Source organism: Sus scrofa, chromosome 2 (assembly GCF_054392235.1).
Source record: "Sus scrofa isolate SSC_HxYL_T2T_F1_AM1 chromosome 2, Sscrofa_HxYL_maternal_Yorkshire_Landrace_v2.0, whole genome shotgun sequence".
Lineage (NCBI taxonomy): Eukaryota > Metazoa > Chordata > Mammalia > Artiodactyla > Suidae > Sus > Sus scrofa.
The window spans coordinates 7,793,452-7,811,416 of NC_139384.1; the positions used below are offsets into that span (position 1 = coordinate 7,793,452).

The following is a 17,965-nucleotide window of genomic DNA, read 5'->3' on the forward strand; positions in this document are numbered from 1 at the left end:
TCCCGGCCCCAGCCACAGACACCCTGTGCAGCTAGCTTCCTCCTTCCGGGTGCTGGCAGGCCGTGCACCCCCAGGCTCCTGCTTCGCCACCCTGCCTCCGCCCCCACCACTCCACATCCTCCCAGCATCTCCGACAGTGCTGGCCCAGGGATTAGCAGTGGGGTCAGGGCTCCCCAGGAGCAAGGCCCACGGCTCTCCTGGCTCCATGGACAAGGGTAGGTGAGTCCTTCCCCTCCCTGGGCCTCCTTTGCCCAACTTGAAACCCGCGAGGGCCACTTCGGCCTTGTACATTTCAGGGCCTTTGCAGGGGCTCCAGGCCTCACATGGTGCGTCTAGGTGCCCACACCTGCCTCTTCTGATCTGCCCGGCTCCCCTCTCCCTCTGTTGCTCCTCAAACTTATCCCAAACACCCTCCCAACCCGTGAAGCTGGGAGATGCCACCCCCCGCAGCAGACCCCCTCTGAGCCCTCACCAGAGGGGCTACCCCCCCCTTATTCTCTATACACTGGACAGAGACAGGACATCTGGCCTGGGGGCTAGGGACCTCACAGGTCTCTCTTTCCTGTCTGTAAAAAAAGCGGGTTGGAATCCAGCCTCTGAGGGAAGCAGTTTGATGCAGAGACCAGAGACATGCCTCATGGACAAACCAGGAGGCCAGGAGGACACCCCGCAGCTCACTATGAGGCTCCGTGTGGGCCGCCGTGCTGGGTACTGAGATGCGGTAAAAAGCCACACAGTCCCTGCCCCCGTGGGTGCACAGTACCCTGGGGAGGCAGCTATGCAAATCACACACACACACACACACACACACACACAATGTAACACTGCAGCTGTGCTACAGGCATTGACAGGGAGGGCGCTTGACGGCAGGGGGATGATCAGGAAGGGCAGGGGGAGGGCGGCTGACATGAAGCTGAGATCGGGAGGACCGGGTTACCTGGGCAAAGCGGGGAAGAGGGAAGGACATCCAAGCAGCTGCAACAGATAGTGCAAGGCCTCAGCTGGAAGCACGGCCAGCGTAAAGCCCAGACATTATTCATGTTTCATCGATTCCCACTTTTTTGTTGTTTGTTTGTTTTTTGTTTGTTTGTTGAGGGCCACACCTGCGGCATATGGAAGTTCCCAGGCTAGGGGTCAAATTGGAACTACAGTTGCCGGCCTACACCACAGCCACAGCAACGCCAGACCCAAGCCACATTTGCGACCTACACCGCAGCTCATGGTAATACCAGATCCTTAACCCACTGATCTAGGCCAAGGATCAAACCCAAGTCCTCATGGATACTAGTCAGGCTCATTACCACTGAGCCACAATAGAAACTCACTCCCACTTTATTTTCATTATTATTCTTTTATTTTTTTTTGGCCCAGCCTATGGCATGCAGAAATTCCCAGGCCAGGGATCGAACCCTAGCTACAGCAGTGACGATGCTGGATCCTTAACCACTAAGCCACCAGGGACCTCCCCAGACACTTTATTTCTCACATGGATAAATCTCTGAAGTCAAGTTGCACGGCAGAATTGCTGGCTGGCTGGCAGCTGTCCTGACATTGCTGTCATTGCTTGCACGTGCCCACACTTCAAAAGCATCAAACCCTTCAGAAAGGGCATCAGCAGCTTGGAAGAGGAGCCCAGAGGAAAGAGCAGAGCACTCTTAACCCCAAGACCCAATGGTGGGAGCCCCCCGGTGAAAGGGAGTGGGGGTGGGGATGGGGGCAGGCGGCAGAAAGCAGACTTGTCAGCAATGCTCCCAAAGCAGAAACCCAGAGTCAGGGGGCTCTGCAGGCCTGCAAAGCGGGCTTCGGACTCCCATGGCTGCTGGTGGGTTTAGGGTTGTCTTATGAATTGTTGGGGAGGACAGCTGCTCTCCTGAACTCTTGACGCCTCACAGGAGGAGGTGGTAGGGCAAGCAGACAGCGAACCTCTGTCTGATTCCAAATGCGAATGAGCTGTAACACCATAAACAATGTATTCTGCTTCTATTTTCCTTTTTATGTGTGCGTCAGAATTATATATGATGAGAATCTATGTCTAAGTCAAAAAGAGCTCCTTCGGGAAGTATAAAATAAAGATTCTAGTGATGAAAGGGCCTTGGGACATAATTAACTGGCAACACTCCTTTTTTCTTTAGTGGCAGCTTTTATAATCGTTGACATCTTAGATTTGCTGAAACGTGGGGCAGTTGTGCAAACACGGGCTTCCCATGAGCCAGCGCGGTTCAAGTACTTTACACTAATTAACTTATTTGCAGTGGGCTAGGCTATGAAGTAAGCACCATGGATTCACTCCAATTTACAGAGGAGGAAGCTGAGACTCAGAGAGATTAAGAGCACGCCCAGGAGTTCCCGTCGTGGCTCAGTGGTTAACGAATCCGACTAGGAACCATGAGGTTGAAGGTTCGATCCCTGGCCTCGCTCAGTGGGTTAAGGATCCGGCGTTGCTGTGGCTGTGGTGTAGGCCGGCAGCTACAGCTCCAATTCAACCCTTAGTGTGGGAACCTCCATATGCTGTGAGAGTGGCCCTAGAAAAGGCAGAAAAAAAGACAAAAAAGAGCACACCCCAAATCACACAGCTCTGAAGTGGTAGCCTGACCAGGCAACGGGAGACCATGCCAGGGTTGTTAGCCGAAGAGCGTCTCTGGTTGTTTAGGCCTCCCGAGATGCATCTGAACATGCAGATAACCCTCTCAGAGGGTTGTTGCGAGGATTCCACGAGCTGGGACCCAGCTTAAGTGTTCGTTAAATGGTCCCTGGTGTGGTCGTTCTCTTTAGCATTAGTAATATTGAGTTCATCCAGATTTGACCCTCCGCGCATCTTCTGCCTCTTTGTGTCCGTCCCCCAGGGATCCCAGGGCAGGAAGTGCTCCCACGCGCCTGCCCCATGTTAGCCAAGCGTGGTGACAGGGGCCTCGCCTCCTGGTGGCCGAGAGCCCCTGCCTTGCTCAACATCTTGAAGTCACACCCTTCCTCGAGCCTCCTCAGAGACATGGGCTGTGTTGCCACATTGCTCTTGCTGATTGCTCTCACATTGTCACTCGGGACATGCCTGGCTGCACCTCAGTCTCTCAAGCTGGATCTATGACTTAGTTCAGCCGAGTCAGGCGGAGGGCAGGTGGGGGGTCGGGAGGATGGAGGAAGCTGGGGAGGGGCTCCCGCATCAGCTGACACAGAGATCCTGGGATTTTGAGGCTCAATTAGCCATTTAAGGAGGTTCATCAGAAGCTGGCAGTGGTCCCTATCCTTAGACTAAATTTTTTCTTTAAAAACATGTTCGAGGAGTTCCCTGGTGGCCTAGCGGGGGATCCGGTGTCATCACTGAAGCAGCTTGGGTTGGGTGGGTTCAGTCTCTGGCCCGGAAACTTGCAAATGCCGCAGGCGCAGTCAAAAAAAAATTTTTTTTTTCAGGTGCATGTGCAAAAACATCAAGAAGGGAGTTCCCACTGTGGCTCAACGAGATCAGCAGCATCTCTGCAGCACCAGGACATAGGTTTCATCCCCAGCCCGGCACAGTGAGTTAAAGGATCCAGTGTTGCTTCACCTGCAGCTCAGATCTGATCCTTGGCCCAGGAACTCCATATGCCACCAGGTGGCCAGAAAAGAAAAAAAACAAATGTCAAGAAGATATAAAGAAAAAAACCCAGTCTCTATCTCATAACTCTCAACCCCAATCCCCAATGCTCCGTTAGCATTTTCTGTGTACTGCCGGAGCTGTAGCTACCCAAGTCTGTCTATAATAGGTGGTTGCAACCACACACACACACACACACACACACACACACACACCCCTCCACACTTCAAAATACATTTCACAATCTGCTCCATTTCAGTTCAGGATCACTGGCCTTGGCCTTTTTAAGGGCTACATAATATTTCACTATGCTACCTTTTCATCCCCTCAAATGTCTCTTGTTGGCAAAGATTTAAAACATCTGCATCTTTTGCTACTACCACAGTGCCATAATGACTGCCCTTCTCAGATACCTTTTTATGGCAGTTTCTAAGGGGAGTTGGTGCCAACTACTGCCAATATGGGGAACCAAGAGGCAGGCAAGGAGAGAAAGACCGACAAACAGACGATGTTGTCACCTGCCACTGTCTCCCTGCAACCTCCTTCCTCGGGACTCAGCTTCGCCACCCACACAGGGCAGGAGCAAGAAGGACTTCCAGTTCCCTTCTGGTTTTGAATTCTCTGGGTAGCCCTGGTCTGACGCCCAGGCCAGAGACAGCAGGGCTCTGGGGCTCCAGAAAGTACAATCTAGGGAGGCCAGGGCAGGTGGCAGCTAGGTTCTGCCAGAGCCCAGTACCAACCAGGGCCAAGTCAGAGAGCAGCACTCCCTCCCTGCCTGCAGGGGGCCCAGTGCCCCGCCTAGCACCCCAGCGGCTTGGCTGGGGCCCAGCTCTCTAACCAGATGGTTCAGGGCCCCAGGCTTGAGAACAAAAATCAAAAAACAGCCTCCATGGCCTTTGGAGCACGTGGCCCTCTGGCGTTGGGTCTGAGGAACTCTCCCTCCTCTCCATCCAGGTAGAAAAATGTGGGGGGAGGGTGTCCCACCGGGTCCCACCCACCTTTTGGGGGTGGAACCAGCCAGAGTTGCACAAGAGCAGAAATGCCAGGGGCCCAAACAAGCTGCCCAGGTGGAGGAGGCACTGAGAAGCCAGAGCCAGGGAGTGTGGGGCCCAGGGCCATCTGCCAAGTGCCAGGCCAGGTGCCCAGGGACTCAAGGTATGTCTACAAGGTCTGGGCTCCAGCCCTGAAGAGGGCCTGGTGCAGCCCAGCCCCCTCTAGCTCAGCCAGCTCTCCCTTCCTGTGCTCCCCAGGGCACTCCCATGCTCCTGGGAGCCCTGCCCTACCCCCAGCCTCTCACCATGCCTGGCACCAGGCACCAATCCTTCTCCTGAGGGCCTCTACCCAGTGCCCAAGGAATCATTGGGAAATACTGACTCATGACCCTTGCCTGCTTAAACTCCTCCAATGGCTCTCCCATGCACTTTTTTGTCTGCTTGGTTCTTATTTATTTATTTTTAGGGCCTCACCTGCAGTGTATGGAAGTTCCCAGGCTAGGGATCGAATTGGAGCTGCAGCTGCCAGCCTACACCACAGCCCCAGCAACCTGGGATCCAAGCCGGACCTGCGACCTACACCACAGCTCACGGCAACGCCAGATCCTTAACCCACTGAGCGAGGCCAGGGATCGAACCTGCACTCCTTATAGATACAAATCTTGTTCTTTTTCTTTTCCTTTTTCTTCTTCTTTTTTTTTTTTTTTTTTTTTTTTTTTTTGCCTTTTAGGGCCGCGCCCAAGGCATATGGAAGTTCCCAGGCTAGGAGTCGAATCGGAGCTACAGCTGCGCAGCCTCAGCTTATGCAAGTCTGAGACCCTGTGTTGCTGTGGCTGTTAGGCTGACAGCTGCAGCTCCAATTCAACTCCTGGCCTGGGAACTTCCATATGCTGCAGGTGTGGCCCTAAAAAGAAAAAAGTTTTTGGGCCACAACATGCAGCGGCTTGATGGAGATTGAAGTTCCCAGGCCAGGGATTGAACCAGGCCACAGCGGTGAAAGCGCCGGGTCCTAACCACTAGACCACCAGAGAACTCCCACTCCCCTTGTACTTTGAATTAAGTTCCAGCTTCTCACCATGACCTCCCAAGCCCCACAGGGGCCAGCCTGACCCTACTCCCCCACCTCCACAGCTGTACCCCCCAGCGTCCTCAGTCTCTCTCCCACCCTCAGCACCTGTGCAGCTGCTATTCCCCAACCTGGAACACTCTCTCCAACCCTCTCCTCACTGTTTTTGTCTTGTTAAGGCCACACCTGCAGCATATGGAAGTTCCCAGGCTAGGGGTCTAATCAGATCTGTTGCTGCTGGCCTGCACCAGAGCCACAGCAACGCAGGATCCGAGAGGTGTCTGCCACCTACTCCACAGCTCATGGCAACGCCAGATCCTTAACCCGCTGAGTGAGATCAGGGATCAAACCCTCAACCTCATGGTTCCTAGTCAGATTAATTTACACTGCGCCACAATGGGGACCCCTCCCCTCAGTCTTATTCCGCTCTGCATCGTCCCTTGTTTGCTTCATCTGCTCCCCGCTAGAGTGGAAGCTCCGTGTAGGGTTGGCCAGGGCTGCAGCCCGGGCTGCACAAACCAGGAGCGTGCCTGAGTATGCTGACTGCTTGCCCACACCAGCTCTGTCCTTCACCTGCATTAATCACTCAATCCCCTCCAAAGCCGTAAAATACAGGTCCTATCATTACCATCCCCCTTTTATAATGAAGAAACTGAACACAGAGAGGGTAAGTCACTTGCTTAAAGCCACACAGCTATGAAGTGCTGGAGCCACAACACTGAAGGCAGCTGAAATAATGGGGTTTTTGGGTGGTTTTTTTTTTTTTTTTTTTTTTTTTTTTGCCTTTTAAGGCCACACCTGTGGCATACGGAGGTTCCCAGGCTAGGGGTCAAATCAGAGCTACAGCTGCCAGCCTATGCCATAGCCACAGTAACACAGGATCTGAGCAGCATCTGTGACCTACACCACAGCTCATGGCAACGCCTGATCCTTAACCCACTGAGCGAGGCCAGGGATCGAACCCACAACTTCATGGTTCCTAGTCGGATTCATTTCCTCTAAGCCACGATGGGAAATCCTGAATTAATGTTTTTGAACAAATGCATTCCTATTTCAGAGAGAAAGAAAGGGAGGCTCGGAGGGGCATGGGGTGAGGAGGGTAAACCCGAATCCTGCTCTGAGAGCTGCATGGTCTCAGCCTTGTTGCTGCCTGGAGGGAGGGCAAGGCTGAAGCCCAGAGCCCAGTTAACAAGCACAGGGAGGCCCAGTGCCCTGAGGTTGCCAGCCTCCCTCATAATAAAAGACACACACATCAAAGACAGCTCCAAGGTACCATTAAATATCCATTAAGTGAGGAACAAATAAATCGAGAAAGTAAAACTCAGGTTGGCACACTGTGCGGGACAGAAGCACATGCAAACATCCCCAACAGGCCCTAAAACAACCTCGGGTTTCCAGACACCTGTAAAATCGCCAGCACCTTTTGTCCCAGCACTTCTGGCATTTGAAACTCACTCTGAGGAAGAAGCCCAAGAGGAAACAAAAATAGGAATGTGAGGAGTTCCCTTTGTGGCTCCGTGGTAACGAACCCAACTAGGATCCATGAAGACGAGGGTTCGATCGCTGGCCTCGCTCAGTGGGTTAAGGATCGGGTGTTGCCGTGAGCTGTGGTGTAGGTCGCAGATGCAGCTCAGATCTGGCATTGCTGTGGCTGTGGCGTAGGCCTGCAGCTGTAGCTCCGATTCAACCCCTAGCCTGGGAACCTCCATATGCCGCAGGTGTGGACCTAAACTGCCCCCCCCACCCAAAATTTAAAAAAAAAAAAAAACAGAATAAATAGGAATGTGTCTGCAGCTGCCACTGGACAAATCCTAGAGGCACCCAGATGTCCACCAGGAGGACCCAGCTGTGCTGTGGCTTGTGGCCAAAGTCCCTGCTCTGCCCTAACCCTCGGCCGGCACTCTCTCATCAGCTTCACCTTTAGGCCTTCGCACAGGCTGTTCCGCCACCTGGAACACCCTTTCCAACTCTGTTCACCTGGCTGTCACCTCTTCCTTTCTTGGCTGCAGCTGGAAGTCCTTTTCTCCCTCCCTGTACCCCCCCTCCCAGGGGAGGGTGGGATAGTGAGTGGGTCCTTCCGTAATACCCCAAAGACCCAACCTGTGCTTCTCACTCACAGCCTCACCACACTGATCTGGAGTCTGGCGCCCCCACTAGACTGTGAGTGCATTGAGGTGGGAACCAGAGCTGTGCTGGCCTTGCCCAGTGCCGGAGAACCCGTGCTTGCTGGGCCTGGAGCTGCAGCCTGCAGTGGCCCCCGCAGGACCCGTGCCTCCATCTCCACCGCTGTGTCCCCGGAGCCACAGAGATGACTCTCAGCAAACAGCCGCTGGATACCAGATACTGATGTGACCGTGGGGGTCCTGGGAGCAAGCGGAACCCCTGAACGTCCGAGTGTGCTTGAATAACTAGGTGAGGACCTGCACACACACGATGCAATGCTCAGAAGGGACAGGCAGCTTCATCTTAGGAGAGGTCACTGAGATTAAAAATCCATCTTTGGGAGTTCCCGTCATGGCTCAGCGGAAACCAAACTGACTAGGAGCCATGAGGTGGCGGGTTCGATCCCTGGCCTCCCTCAGTAGGTTAAGGATCCAGCGTTGCCGTGAGCTGTGGTGTAGGTTGTAAACATAGCTCAGATCGGGCATTGCTATGGCTGTGGAGTAGGCCCTAGCCTGGGAACTTCCATATGCCCTAAAAACAAACAAACGAACAAACAAAAACCATATTAGATGAAGCTGAAGGTGTGGCCCACGTGGACCTGTTCAGAGCAGGAACCAGGAATAAAGAGGCTGTTGTCCTTGGGCAACAGGATGGGTGTCAGAGCCTGGAAGGTTAGAGACACTTGGGCAGGGGTAGGGAAGGGAGGGGTGTCCCAGGCAGTGAACCTGCTGGGAGATGCTGAGGAGGCAGGAGTTTGGAGGACCTGCCCACTAAGGAAGGACGTGAAGACCAAAACTGCAGGGGCAGAGCTGGGGGATATGAGGCCACCACACAAGGAGCCAGGACAGCTTTGTATGTGCCCTGCAAGGCTGAAGGGAACAGCAGGGGAGTGACACTGTCTTTTGGTAGGCCATGGAGTCTCAAAGTTTCCTCTCCTCAGAGGCAGTCCCCTCACGTGGCCCACATTGCTTGTCGTCTACCCGGTATCAGAATCCCTGACTTTTTAGTTAGACACATGGCAGCCTGGAATAAAGTCAATATTTCCCAGCCTCTCTTACAGCTATTATGACCAGGTGACTAAGTTCTGGTCAATGAAATTTAAGTAAAAATGATACATGGAAGCTTCTGGAAAACCTTCTTAAGAGCCAGCTGTTAGGGGCCTTTTATCTCCTGTTCCCTATTTCCTCCTTCCTGCTGGCTGGACTTTGACTGTGATGGCTGGAACTCCAGCAGCCACATTGGATTATGAGGTAGAAGTCACTTGTTTTAAAATGGCAGAATGGCAAGATAAAAGGAACGTGGGTTGTTGGAGTTCCTGTTGTGGCTCAGCAGGTTAAGAACCTGACATCGTCTCCATGAGGATGCAGGTTTGATCCCTGGCCTCATTCAGTGGGTTAAGGATCGGGTGTTGCTGCAAGCCGTGGGGTAGGTCACAGATGTGGCTCTGAACTGGTATTGCTGTGGCTTTGGCCAGCAGCTACAGCTCTGATTGAAGCCCTAGCCTGGGAACTTCCCTATGCCCAGATGCAGCTATAAAAAATAAATACATAAGTAAAAATAAAAATAAAAAGATAATCATGGAGCTGCCATACTAGCCCTAGGTTATCAGTCTTCCTTACTGCACATCTGTGAACTAAGCCTCTATGTTAAGTCACTGGTATTTACATCACTCTCAAGAAAGTCAAAGTCTTTTTTTTTTTTTTTTTTTGTCTTTTTGTCTTTTTAGGGCCACACCCGTGGCATATGGAGGTTCCCAGCCTAGGGGTCAAATCAGAACGACAGCTGCCAGCCACAGCCACAGCCACAGCAACGTCAGATCCGAGCTACATCTGCAACCTATACCATAGCTCATGGCAACACCAGATCCTTAACCCACTGAGCAAGGCCAGGGATCGAACCTGCAACCTCATGGTTCCTAGTCGGATTCATTTCCACTGCACCACGGGCAGGACCTCCTAACAAGTCAAATTCTAACTCAGAAGCACTACGGTCAAGTTCATGCTGAAACAATGGAAACAAATATTGAAGAAGCTGGAGAGAAGACAGCTTTCTCTCTCCCTCCCGTCACTCCTTTACTCCTTCCCAAGACACACGTTACCTATTTCCTATGTTCCCCACCCTAAGCAGGGCACGTCACCTGTGTTAAGTCCAAAAAATATGATTCCCAGCTCAAGCTGGGAGAGTTGATACAAATATTAATAACACAGCGGATTGATATGCATGTTTAGGAGCTCCCGCTGTGGCCAAACGGGATGGGTGGCGTCTCTGGAGCAGCGTTAATCCCCAGCCTGGCAGAGTGGACCCACCAGGTCACAATGGAGGCTTAGAACTAATCCCTAGCCTGGGAACTCCATGTGCTGCAGAGCAGCCAAAAAAGAGAAGAAGAAAAAAATGCAGGTTTATTAACACCAAGAATCTGTAATTCACACAGATGTTACCCAAACTTCTCTAGAAGTTACACAAGCACACCTGTACATGCACGCACACGCACACTCTCTCTCCACTGTCACACTGTCACTCCTTGATGCCTGTGTAATCAAACCCCAACCAAGGCCAGCAGGGTGTGTTCTCTTGGGGCCAATAGACCTCCCATCACGGCGCCTGCATGGCTGCAGCCCGAGCCTAGTCTGGGCCAGAAACTCTCCCTTGCTCTCGGAAGCTCAGGTTTCTTATTGAAGCCCATTTTCTAGAGGATGATAAGAAATCACCCTGGAGCTGTCCTTCTAGCTCCTTAAGGTGAGACTTCCAGGCACCAGACAGCACAAGAAGAATCCTGGGCCCTCAAGGCATTAGACAATAAAAGCATCACTAGCCCCATTATATTGATGGGGAAAGTGAGGCCCAGAGAAGCACAGAACAGGAATCACCAAGAACAGGCCAGGGCTTTGGCCTTTCTCCTCTTAGCTCCTTCCCTACCAGCATGCAGGCTGCATAGTGGTGAACAGGGGTTCTCTTTCTTTTTACAATCATTTTTTGTAAACGCCGGTGCCACCTGGAAGTTCCTGGGCCAGAGACTGAAGCCATGCCACAGCAGCCACCCAAGCCGCTGCAGTGACAAGTCCTGATCCTTAACCAGCTGCACCATGCGAGAACACCCTCTTTATACGTCTGTGTATTAGGCGCTTACTGTGTGCGGGGCACTGTGCCAAATGCTGTCTCATTTGTTTCCCAGAGGACCCAGTGAGGAGGGCCAGGTCGTTCCCACACTAAAGATGACAGAAGCGGGATCAGGGGAGATTAACTAGCCTGCTGCCCAAGGGCCCCGGGTTCTTGGTAGCAGATCATCCCACTCGGCTAGGATGCCTCCCAGGTGGAGGAGGGGGTGCAACCGGCATTTCTGGAAAGACTTCAGGGCACTTTTTTTTTTTTTTTGTCTTTTGTCTTTTTGTTGTTGTTGTTGTTGTTGCTATCTCTTGGTTCTTGGGCCGCTCCCGCGGCATATGGAGGTTCCCAGGCTAGGGGTCGAATCGGAGCTGTAGCCACCGGCCTACGCCAGAGCCACAGCAACACGGGATCCGAACCGCGTCTGCAACCTACACCACAGCTCACGGCAACGCCGGATCCTTAACCCACTGAGCAAGGGCAGGGACCGAACCCGCAACCTCATGGTTCCTAGTCGGATTCGTTAACCACTGCGCCACGACGGGAACTCCCAGGGCACTTTTAAAGAGCATGTAGCAGTCCGTGTGGGCACACATGTTCAAAGACATATTTCTAAGGAAGAGAGCATGGCTCTCAGCAACCCTTCAAAAAAATTTCTAACCCAGAAAAGGCTCAGAACCGCAGGTACTGAGAAAAATCGTTGGCTTTTTTTTTTTTTTTTTTTTTTTTTTTTGGCTTTTTAGGTCCAGGTCACTGTGGCCTGACCTACCCCTCCTGGAGACGAGGCTCTGCCGGATTCTCTCGTCACGCGATGGTTGATCTCAGGCCATCCAGCACCTGGAGCAGCTCACGAGACACCCCTGGCCCAGCAGGCTGAGCCACGTGGGGAGCAGCCGGGCCCCTGAGGCCAAAGGCCCACTTCCGCCCACACCCAACTCCCATCATGCTGTCCAAAGAGACCACCCCAGCCCTGGAAGCCCATTCATCCTGCCCTAAAGGCCCAGCCAGCGGCAAGAGGATCTTGGAGGGGACACCTCCTCTCGGGCCTCACTGGACCTCAGCCAGCCCAGATGAGAGGCCAGGAGTGGGGGAAACAGAGGCAGCTGAGTGGCACTGAGATGGAGGCTGGGAGAGTTCCTGTTGTGGCCGAGAGATAACAAAAACTGACTAGTATCCATGAGGATGGGGCTTCCATCCCCGGCCTCGCTCAGCGGGTTAAGGATCCGGCGTTGCCGTGAACTGTGGTGTAGGTCACAGACATGGCTCGGATCCAGTGTTGCCACAGCCGTGGCTGTGGCCTGCGGCTGCAGCTCTGACTCAACCCCTAGCCTGGGAACCTCGGTGTGCCACACATGCGGCCTTAAAAAAAAAAAAAAAAAAAAAAAAAAAAAAAGATGGAGGGAGTTCCCGTCGTGGCACAGTGGTTAACGAATCTGACTAGGAACCATGAGGTTGCGGGTTCGGTCCCTGCCCTTGCTCAGTGGGTTAACGATCCGGCGTTGCCATGAGCTGTGGTGTAGGTTGCAGACGCGGCTCGGATCCTGTGTTGCTGTGGCTCTGGCGTAGGCCAGAGGCTACAGCTCCAATTTGACCCCTAGCCTGGGAACCTCCATATGCCGCGGGAGCGGCCCAAGAAATAGCAAAAAGACCAAAAAAAAAAAAAAAAAAAGATGGAGGCTGGGCTTGCCCTGGTGGTGAGGGGCTGCCAGGGTGGCCCAAGTTCTGCTGGGAAGAGGAATAAGGGTGCCAGCCCGAGGGGCCCTAGGACCTGCCACCTACACTAACAGAGGTGAGGCCCAGGATGCTCCCCAGGTGAGAGGATGGGGCTCCCAGGGGGCACAAGACCGCTCACCCGTATGCATGCAGTGACGAAGAAGGAAACTACATACACCTCAGTTGCCTCATCTTTTCCCCCTTTTTTCCGCCATCCCCAGGCCAGGGATGGAAAGCAAGCTGCATTTGCAACCTATGCCACAGCTCCAGCAACACCAGATCCTTAACCCACGATGCCGGGCCGGGGGTCGAACTGGGGCCTTCACAGAGACAGGCTGGATCATTAACCCACTGCGCCACAGTGGCATCCCCACTCAATTGCCTCATTTTATGATGAGAGGATTGAGAGATGGTGTCCGGGAAAGGAAGAGCCTTCCTGCCTTCAGGTCCAGGACAGCACCATGACTCCGGGCTTGGGAAGCTGGAGGGGTGGTCAGCCCCCTGCCCTGCCCCAGCCCAGGACCTCTGAGGGGTGGCAGGGGGTGGGAGAGAACTAAAGGGACAAAGGCCAGTGGGCAGGCCGTCTCAGGCAGGCTGGGCAGCGGCCACCCTGCAGGGAGGCTGGACACCACCTCAACCATTCACCCCTTAGGCCTCCAGCCCACTGGCCCTGGACTCGCCCTTCCGGCCGACACCCACCAGGGCCCCCGTCTCAGCCCCCACCTCCTGGACACCACTCGGTCATCCAGCCTTCCCTGGGCCTGAATGTGGAGCCAGATGGCACCAGGCCTCTCCCCGCCTCCGCTCACCCAGCACACAGGAGCCCAGGTATGAATCTGACCTGTCACTGTCCTCCAGATACCACTCCCCGACCTCAGGGACCCACAGGGTCAAAGATAAGCAGCTCCCAGGCTTGAAAGGACCCCTGCCCTCCCGGGATCCTCCCACTCAGCCAATCCCTTGTTATAGCACCTTGAGGCCACTCCACCCTCTGTATCTGGGATCACATTTTTTCCTAGGCCACGAGCACCAGTATCTCAAGGGCTGTGTCTGCCAAGAGGCCTCTCCTTGACCTTCCCCGGCACCTCTGAGTGCAGTGCAGGCAGGGCAGCACCTCTCGTGACTAAAGCTTCTGGAGGCCAATGGATTGGCTCAAATTGTAGCTCAGTGGTTAACAAATCTGACTAGGAACTAGGAGGTTGCAGGTTCGATCCCTGGCTTTGCTCAGTGGGTTAAGGATCCAGCGATGCCGTGAGCAGTGGTGTAGGTTGCAGACGTGGCTCAGATCCCACGTTGCTGTGGCTGTGGTGTAGGCCGGCAGCTACAGCTCCGATTAGACCCCTAGCCTGGGAACCTCCACATGGGAACTCCTCTCAGTGGCTGAATGAGCAGGGCCTACGTACCAACCCTCTCTGTGCTGTAACAGGGCAGAGGCGGTTCACAGCCCACAGGATCGTGGATCACGTTGAGGATTTTACCACACCTCAAGCATCTGCCTTCCGTGGAGCTCATCTAAAAATCACTGAGTGCTGTCATGGCTTCTCAGGGACCAGAGGCAGGGACCCCTCCACCCAGGCAGAACCAACACAGCCTCCATCGTGCAGCCCTTTCTGCCCATCAGATGGTGCCCGGGGGTACCATCAGGGGACATGGGTGCACCCAGAGAGGTTCGGCAGAGTCTGAAACAAGGGTGGGGCTGAGGTTTGGCCCAGGTCAGGGATGCCTTGGGTGCTTTAAAACCCCTCCTCCGAGAGGCTTTCCCTGACTACCTATTGATCAGGGCCTGCTATTAGCTCCTCTTCCAGCCCCTGCCCACTACCCTCGCAGCCTGACTGGCAGGAAGCCTGGCCCTGGGCAAAGCAGCGATTCAAAATCAAGGTGACAGACACGAACCAGAAGAGTTTATTGCAGAAATCTGGCCAAGGTTCCGACTGAGGTGAGCCCGGGGCCCGCTCCCCACAGCTGGGCACGTGAAAAGGGGAGAAGAAATATATCTGGGCTCAAGGCCTCAGAGCTGTGAGATGATGTTGGGGGCCAGGCTGCAGGTGAGGCCTGTGCCATCTGGCTCCACATTCAGGGACTTCACTATGCCATCCTCGATCACCATGGAGAACCTGCCAGAAAGAAAGGCTGGGCCAGGTGCAGCAACCTGGGCCTGGGGGCTGGGAAGGGACATGGGCGGGGTGGCAGGGGCATCCCACGGGGGACCCTCTTATTTTTACCTCTTGAGCCGTCGATTCCCAAAGAGAGACACCAAGGAATCATCTAGTAATAAATCTGTCTCCTGAAAGGAGAGGCGGAGGAGAGGTCAGGGACCCCTGAACCCCCTTGGCTGCTCCCTACATTGGCCACATCCCTCCAAGTCCTTGCTTCCAAGATGGAGGCTGAGGGGCCGGGGACACGGCGCACTCACCTTCCCAAAGGCCCCAGTGGGGTCAGCCAGGAGCCGAACCTAAGGAGAACGTAAAGGTCATGAGAAAAATCTCCCACTTGGCCCCTGATCCCCTGCAGGACCCACAACTCACCTTGCCTTCCGTGTTGTGGGCTCGTCCCCACATTTCAGTGACAAAGACGTCATTAACACTCAGACATGCCACCACTTGGATCCCCTTGGCCTTCAGTGCTTCGGCCTGCTCCACAAACCCTGGAAGGTGGGTCTGGGGAAGGGAAAAATGGGTCAGCAGAGGGATAACTCATCTCCAGACCCTCTCAACTTTCCTCTCTCAACAGCTTTGATCAGACAAGGAGAACTGTGTAAGCCACACTTTCTTTTTTGTCTTGGCCACTAGGAAGCTCAGATCCAAACTTGAGCATTCCTTGGCCAGGATCGCAAACCTCCCTCCCATGGGCTAAGTCTCATTTACCCAAGACCCAAGTCCCTTCCAGAGTGCCTGTCACCCAGTAAGATCAATGAGAGGTGCTGGATTTCAATGCATCACCCTTTTCCCCTACATTCCTGATACCGGTTCACAGCCCCAACTTATTTTTTAAAAACCTCATATGCTCTCGGAGTTCCCACTGTGGCACAGCGGAAACAAATCCAACTAGGAACCATGAGGTTGTGGGTTCAATTCCCGGCCTTGCTCAGGGGTTAAGGATCCAGTGTTGCCGTGAGCTGTGGTGTAGGTCACAGACACAGCTCAGATCTGGCATTGCTGTGGCTGTGGCGTAGGCCGGCAGCTAGAGCTCCAATTAGACCCCTAGCCTGGGAACCTCCATATGCCATGGGTGAGGCCCCCGAAAGACAAAAGACAAAAAAATAAAAATAAAATAGGAGTTCCCGTCGTGGCTCAGTGGTTAATGAATCTGACTAGGAACCATGAGGTTGCGGGTTCGATCCCCTGGCCTTGCTCAGTGGGTTAAGCATCCAGTGTTGCCGTGAGCTGTGGTATAGGTCGCAGACACAGCTTGGATCTGGCGTTGCCGTGGCTGTGGTATAGGCCATCGGCTACAGCTCCAACTAGACCCCTAGCCCGGGAACCTCCATATGCTGCTGGTGGGGCCCTCAAAGGACAAAAAACAAAAGACAAAAAATAAAATAAAATAAAATAAAATAAAATAAAATAAAATAAAATAAAATAAAAACCTCGTATGCTCTCTTAACTACCGCATCATCTACACCCTCTGGATACAAGCTGCCCCGGGACTACATGGAGGTTAGTGAACAACCTCCACATACACCAGGTCTGAGCCCCAGAAGGGGGAGTCTCACCTTGGAACAGCCAGGAGTAAAGGCCCCAGGGACTCCAAACAGCACCCCCTTCTTGCCCTTGAACAGCTCTGCCAGGTTCACCTTTTTCTCAGGCTCCCCTTCAAACACCACCACCGATGGGATGGCATCTCCCACCTAGAGGCAATGACAGCCAGGTAAGGGGGTGGGTGCGAGGGAGGCCAAGGGCACGGTGGTGGGGGCGGGGGGGCAGCACAGAGGGCCTAGTAGCCCTGCCCAGTCAGGGGAAGACACCCAGCGGCAAAGTCCAACCCTGTCAGAGCTTCAGAGATGCCTCCCCAGCCGCCACCTGGTTATCCCACACCCTTCAGGTTTCAAGGTGGCCCGATTCCTCTTAAGGGCCAGTTGGTGACAACAGAAGAAGTGGGAGAAGACCCCCCTGGGTGTCGCAAGAGGTTGAGTAAACAAGCGAACTTACAGGAAAGGAGTGGGATAAATGGGCAGGAGGAAGAGGCCCTAAGGGACCCAGAGGGAAGGGACACTGGCCATGTCTGAAGGTCCCACCCCAAGAAGAGAAAAAGGTAGGACAGCAGAAGAAGGTGGGAGGGTTTGGGAGGAGGGATGCAGGTCCCTATAACCAGAAGGTAGAGAATGAGCAAAGGAATCTCTGGAAGGGGGGAAGAATCAGTGGACCTGGGAGTGTGTGTGGGATTCATGGGGCCAGAGGAGGTAGACAAACCGGAGGAGATTCGGGGGTGAGGGGAGAGCCTCGGAGAAACGCAGCAGTTAGCTGGAGGATGAAGCAAAAGGAGGAGGGGGTCTCAGAAGACGGTGGGGCAGGGGGAGTCCCAAGGAGCTGGGAATGGTCCCAGGAGATTAAACTTGGCAGAAGAGTGGGATATCCAACAGCACGACAGAGCCAGAGGGAGGGTATAGGGGAGGGCACCTATGGGGGCTGGAAAGGGCAAAGGAGATGGTTCCATATGGTGGGGGAAGCCATACTCAATCTCCTGAAACTGGTGGAGACCCATGGAGTGAACGGGGAACGGAAGACGAGGGGAAGGCCCTGGACCATGGGGACTGTCCCAGGTGATGGGGGGTAGGGACCCGAGGCCGGTAAAACTGGCGAAAATGTTGCAGCCACAGGGTTCTGTTGAAGAGATGAGAGGGACAGACAGGCGTGAGGTACCTCTAGGGCGGCGGGTTGGGGCCGGAGAGCAAGAAAGAGGGTGTCTCTCTCCGAGACAAGGGGGACGAAGGGCCTTGGAGAAACAGGCGGGGGAGGTGGGGAGGACGAAGATGGGTCGGGGGTCAGGACTGGCTGGTCCAGCAGTCACCTTGATCGGGGCCATGGCTACACCGCGCTTCTCAAATCTCGGACCCTGCCAAGCGTCCACTCGAGGTCTCCTTCCAGGCACCCTCGGCTCCCGCCGCTGCCACTGCTGCACACTCAACGGCAGTCGCCCGGGAGCCCACCAAACCTGCCGGGCTGCGTAGAAGGCGCAGCCGCACCAACAGCCTGCGGAGCCTGGAAGCCCCAACGGCTCCACCCCCACCTAGAGGCTGAGTCGGAGGCCTGCCCAACGGGCTACGTAACCCTGCGAAAGGCGGGGCAAGGGGCGGGGCTTGGACGCCCCAGGTGGCCGGCGAGGCGCCGCCACTGCGCAGGCGCGGGCGGCGCGCGCAGGGGC

The 17,965-nt window shown here is 54.4% G+C and overlaps 1 protein-coding gene and 1 long non-coding RNA gene across 4 annotated transcripts; one reads left to right on the plus strand and one right to left on the minus strand.

Moving 5' to 3' along the window:
- Nucleotides 1-42: 42 nt before the first annotated feature.
- LOC110259241 (uncharacterized) lies at nt 43-13,393 on the plus strand. 3 transcript variants are annotated; one of them, XR_014836871.1, is made up of 4 exons: nt 87-219; nt 3,406-3,509; nt 7,746-8,038; nt 13,257-13,393. It is a non-coding gene; the product is annotated as an uncharacterized LOC110259241 (long non-coding RNA). The 3 variants fall into 3 exon arrangements; XR_002341448.2 differs by lacking the exon at nt 13,257-13,393 and having other exon boundaries at nt 43-215; nt 7,746-9,359; XR_002341447.2 differs by lacking the exon at nt 13,257-13,393 and having other exon boundaries at nt 7,746-8,299.
- A 1,093-nt stretch (nt 13,394-14,486) lies between these two features.
- Nucleotides 14,487-17,797, minus strand: PRDX5 (peroxiredoxin 5). The gene is given in 6 exon segments (NM_214144.1): nt 14,487-14,718; nt 14,827-14,888; nt 15,018-15,056; nt 15,130-15,261; nt 16,317-16,451; nt 17,612-17,797. Coding segments are annotated over 6 exon segments (489 nt in total). The 5' UTR covers nt 17,627-17,797; the 3' UTR covers nt 14,487-14,612.
- Nucleotides 17,798-17,965: the final 168 nt, after the last annotated feature.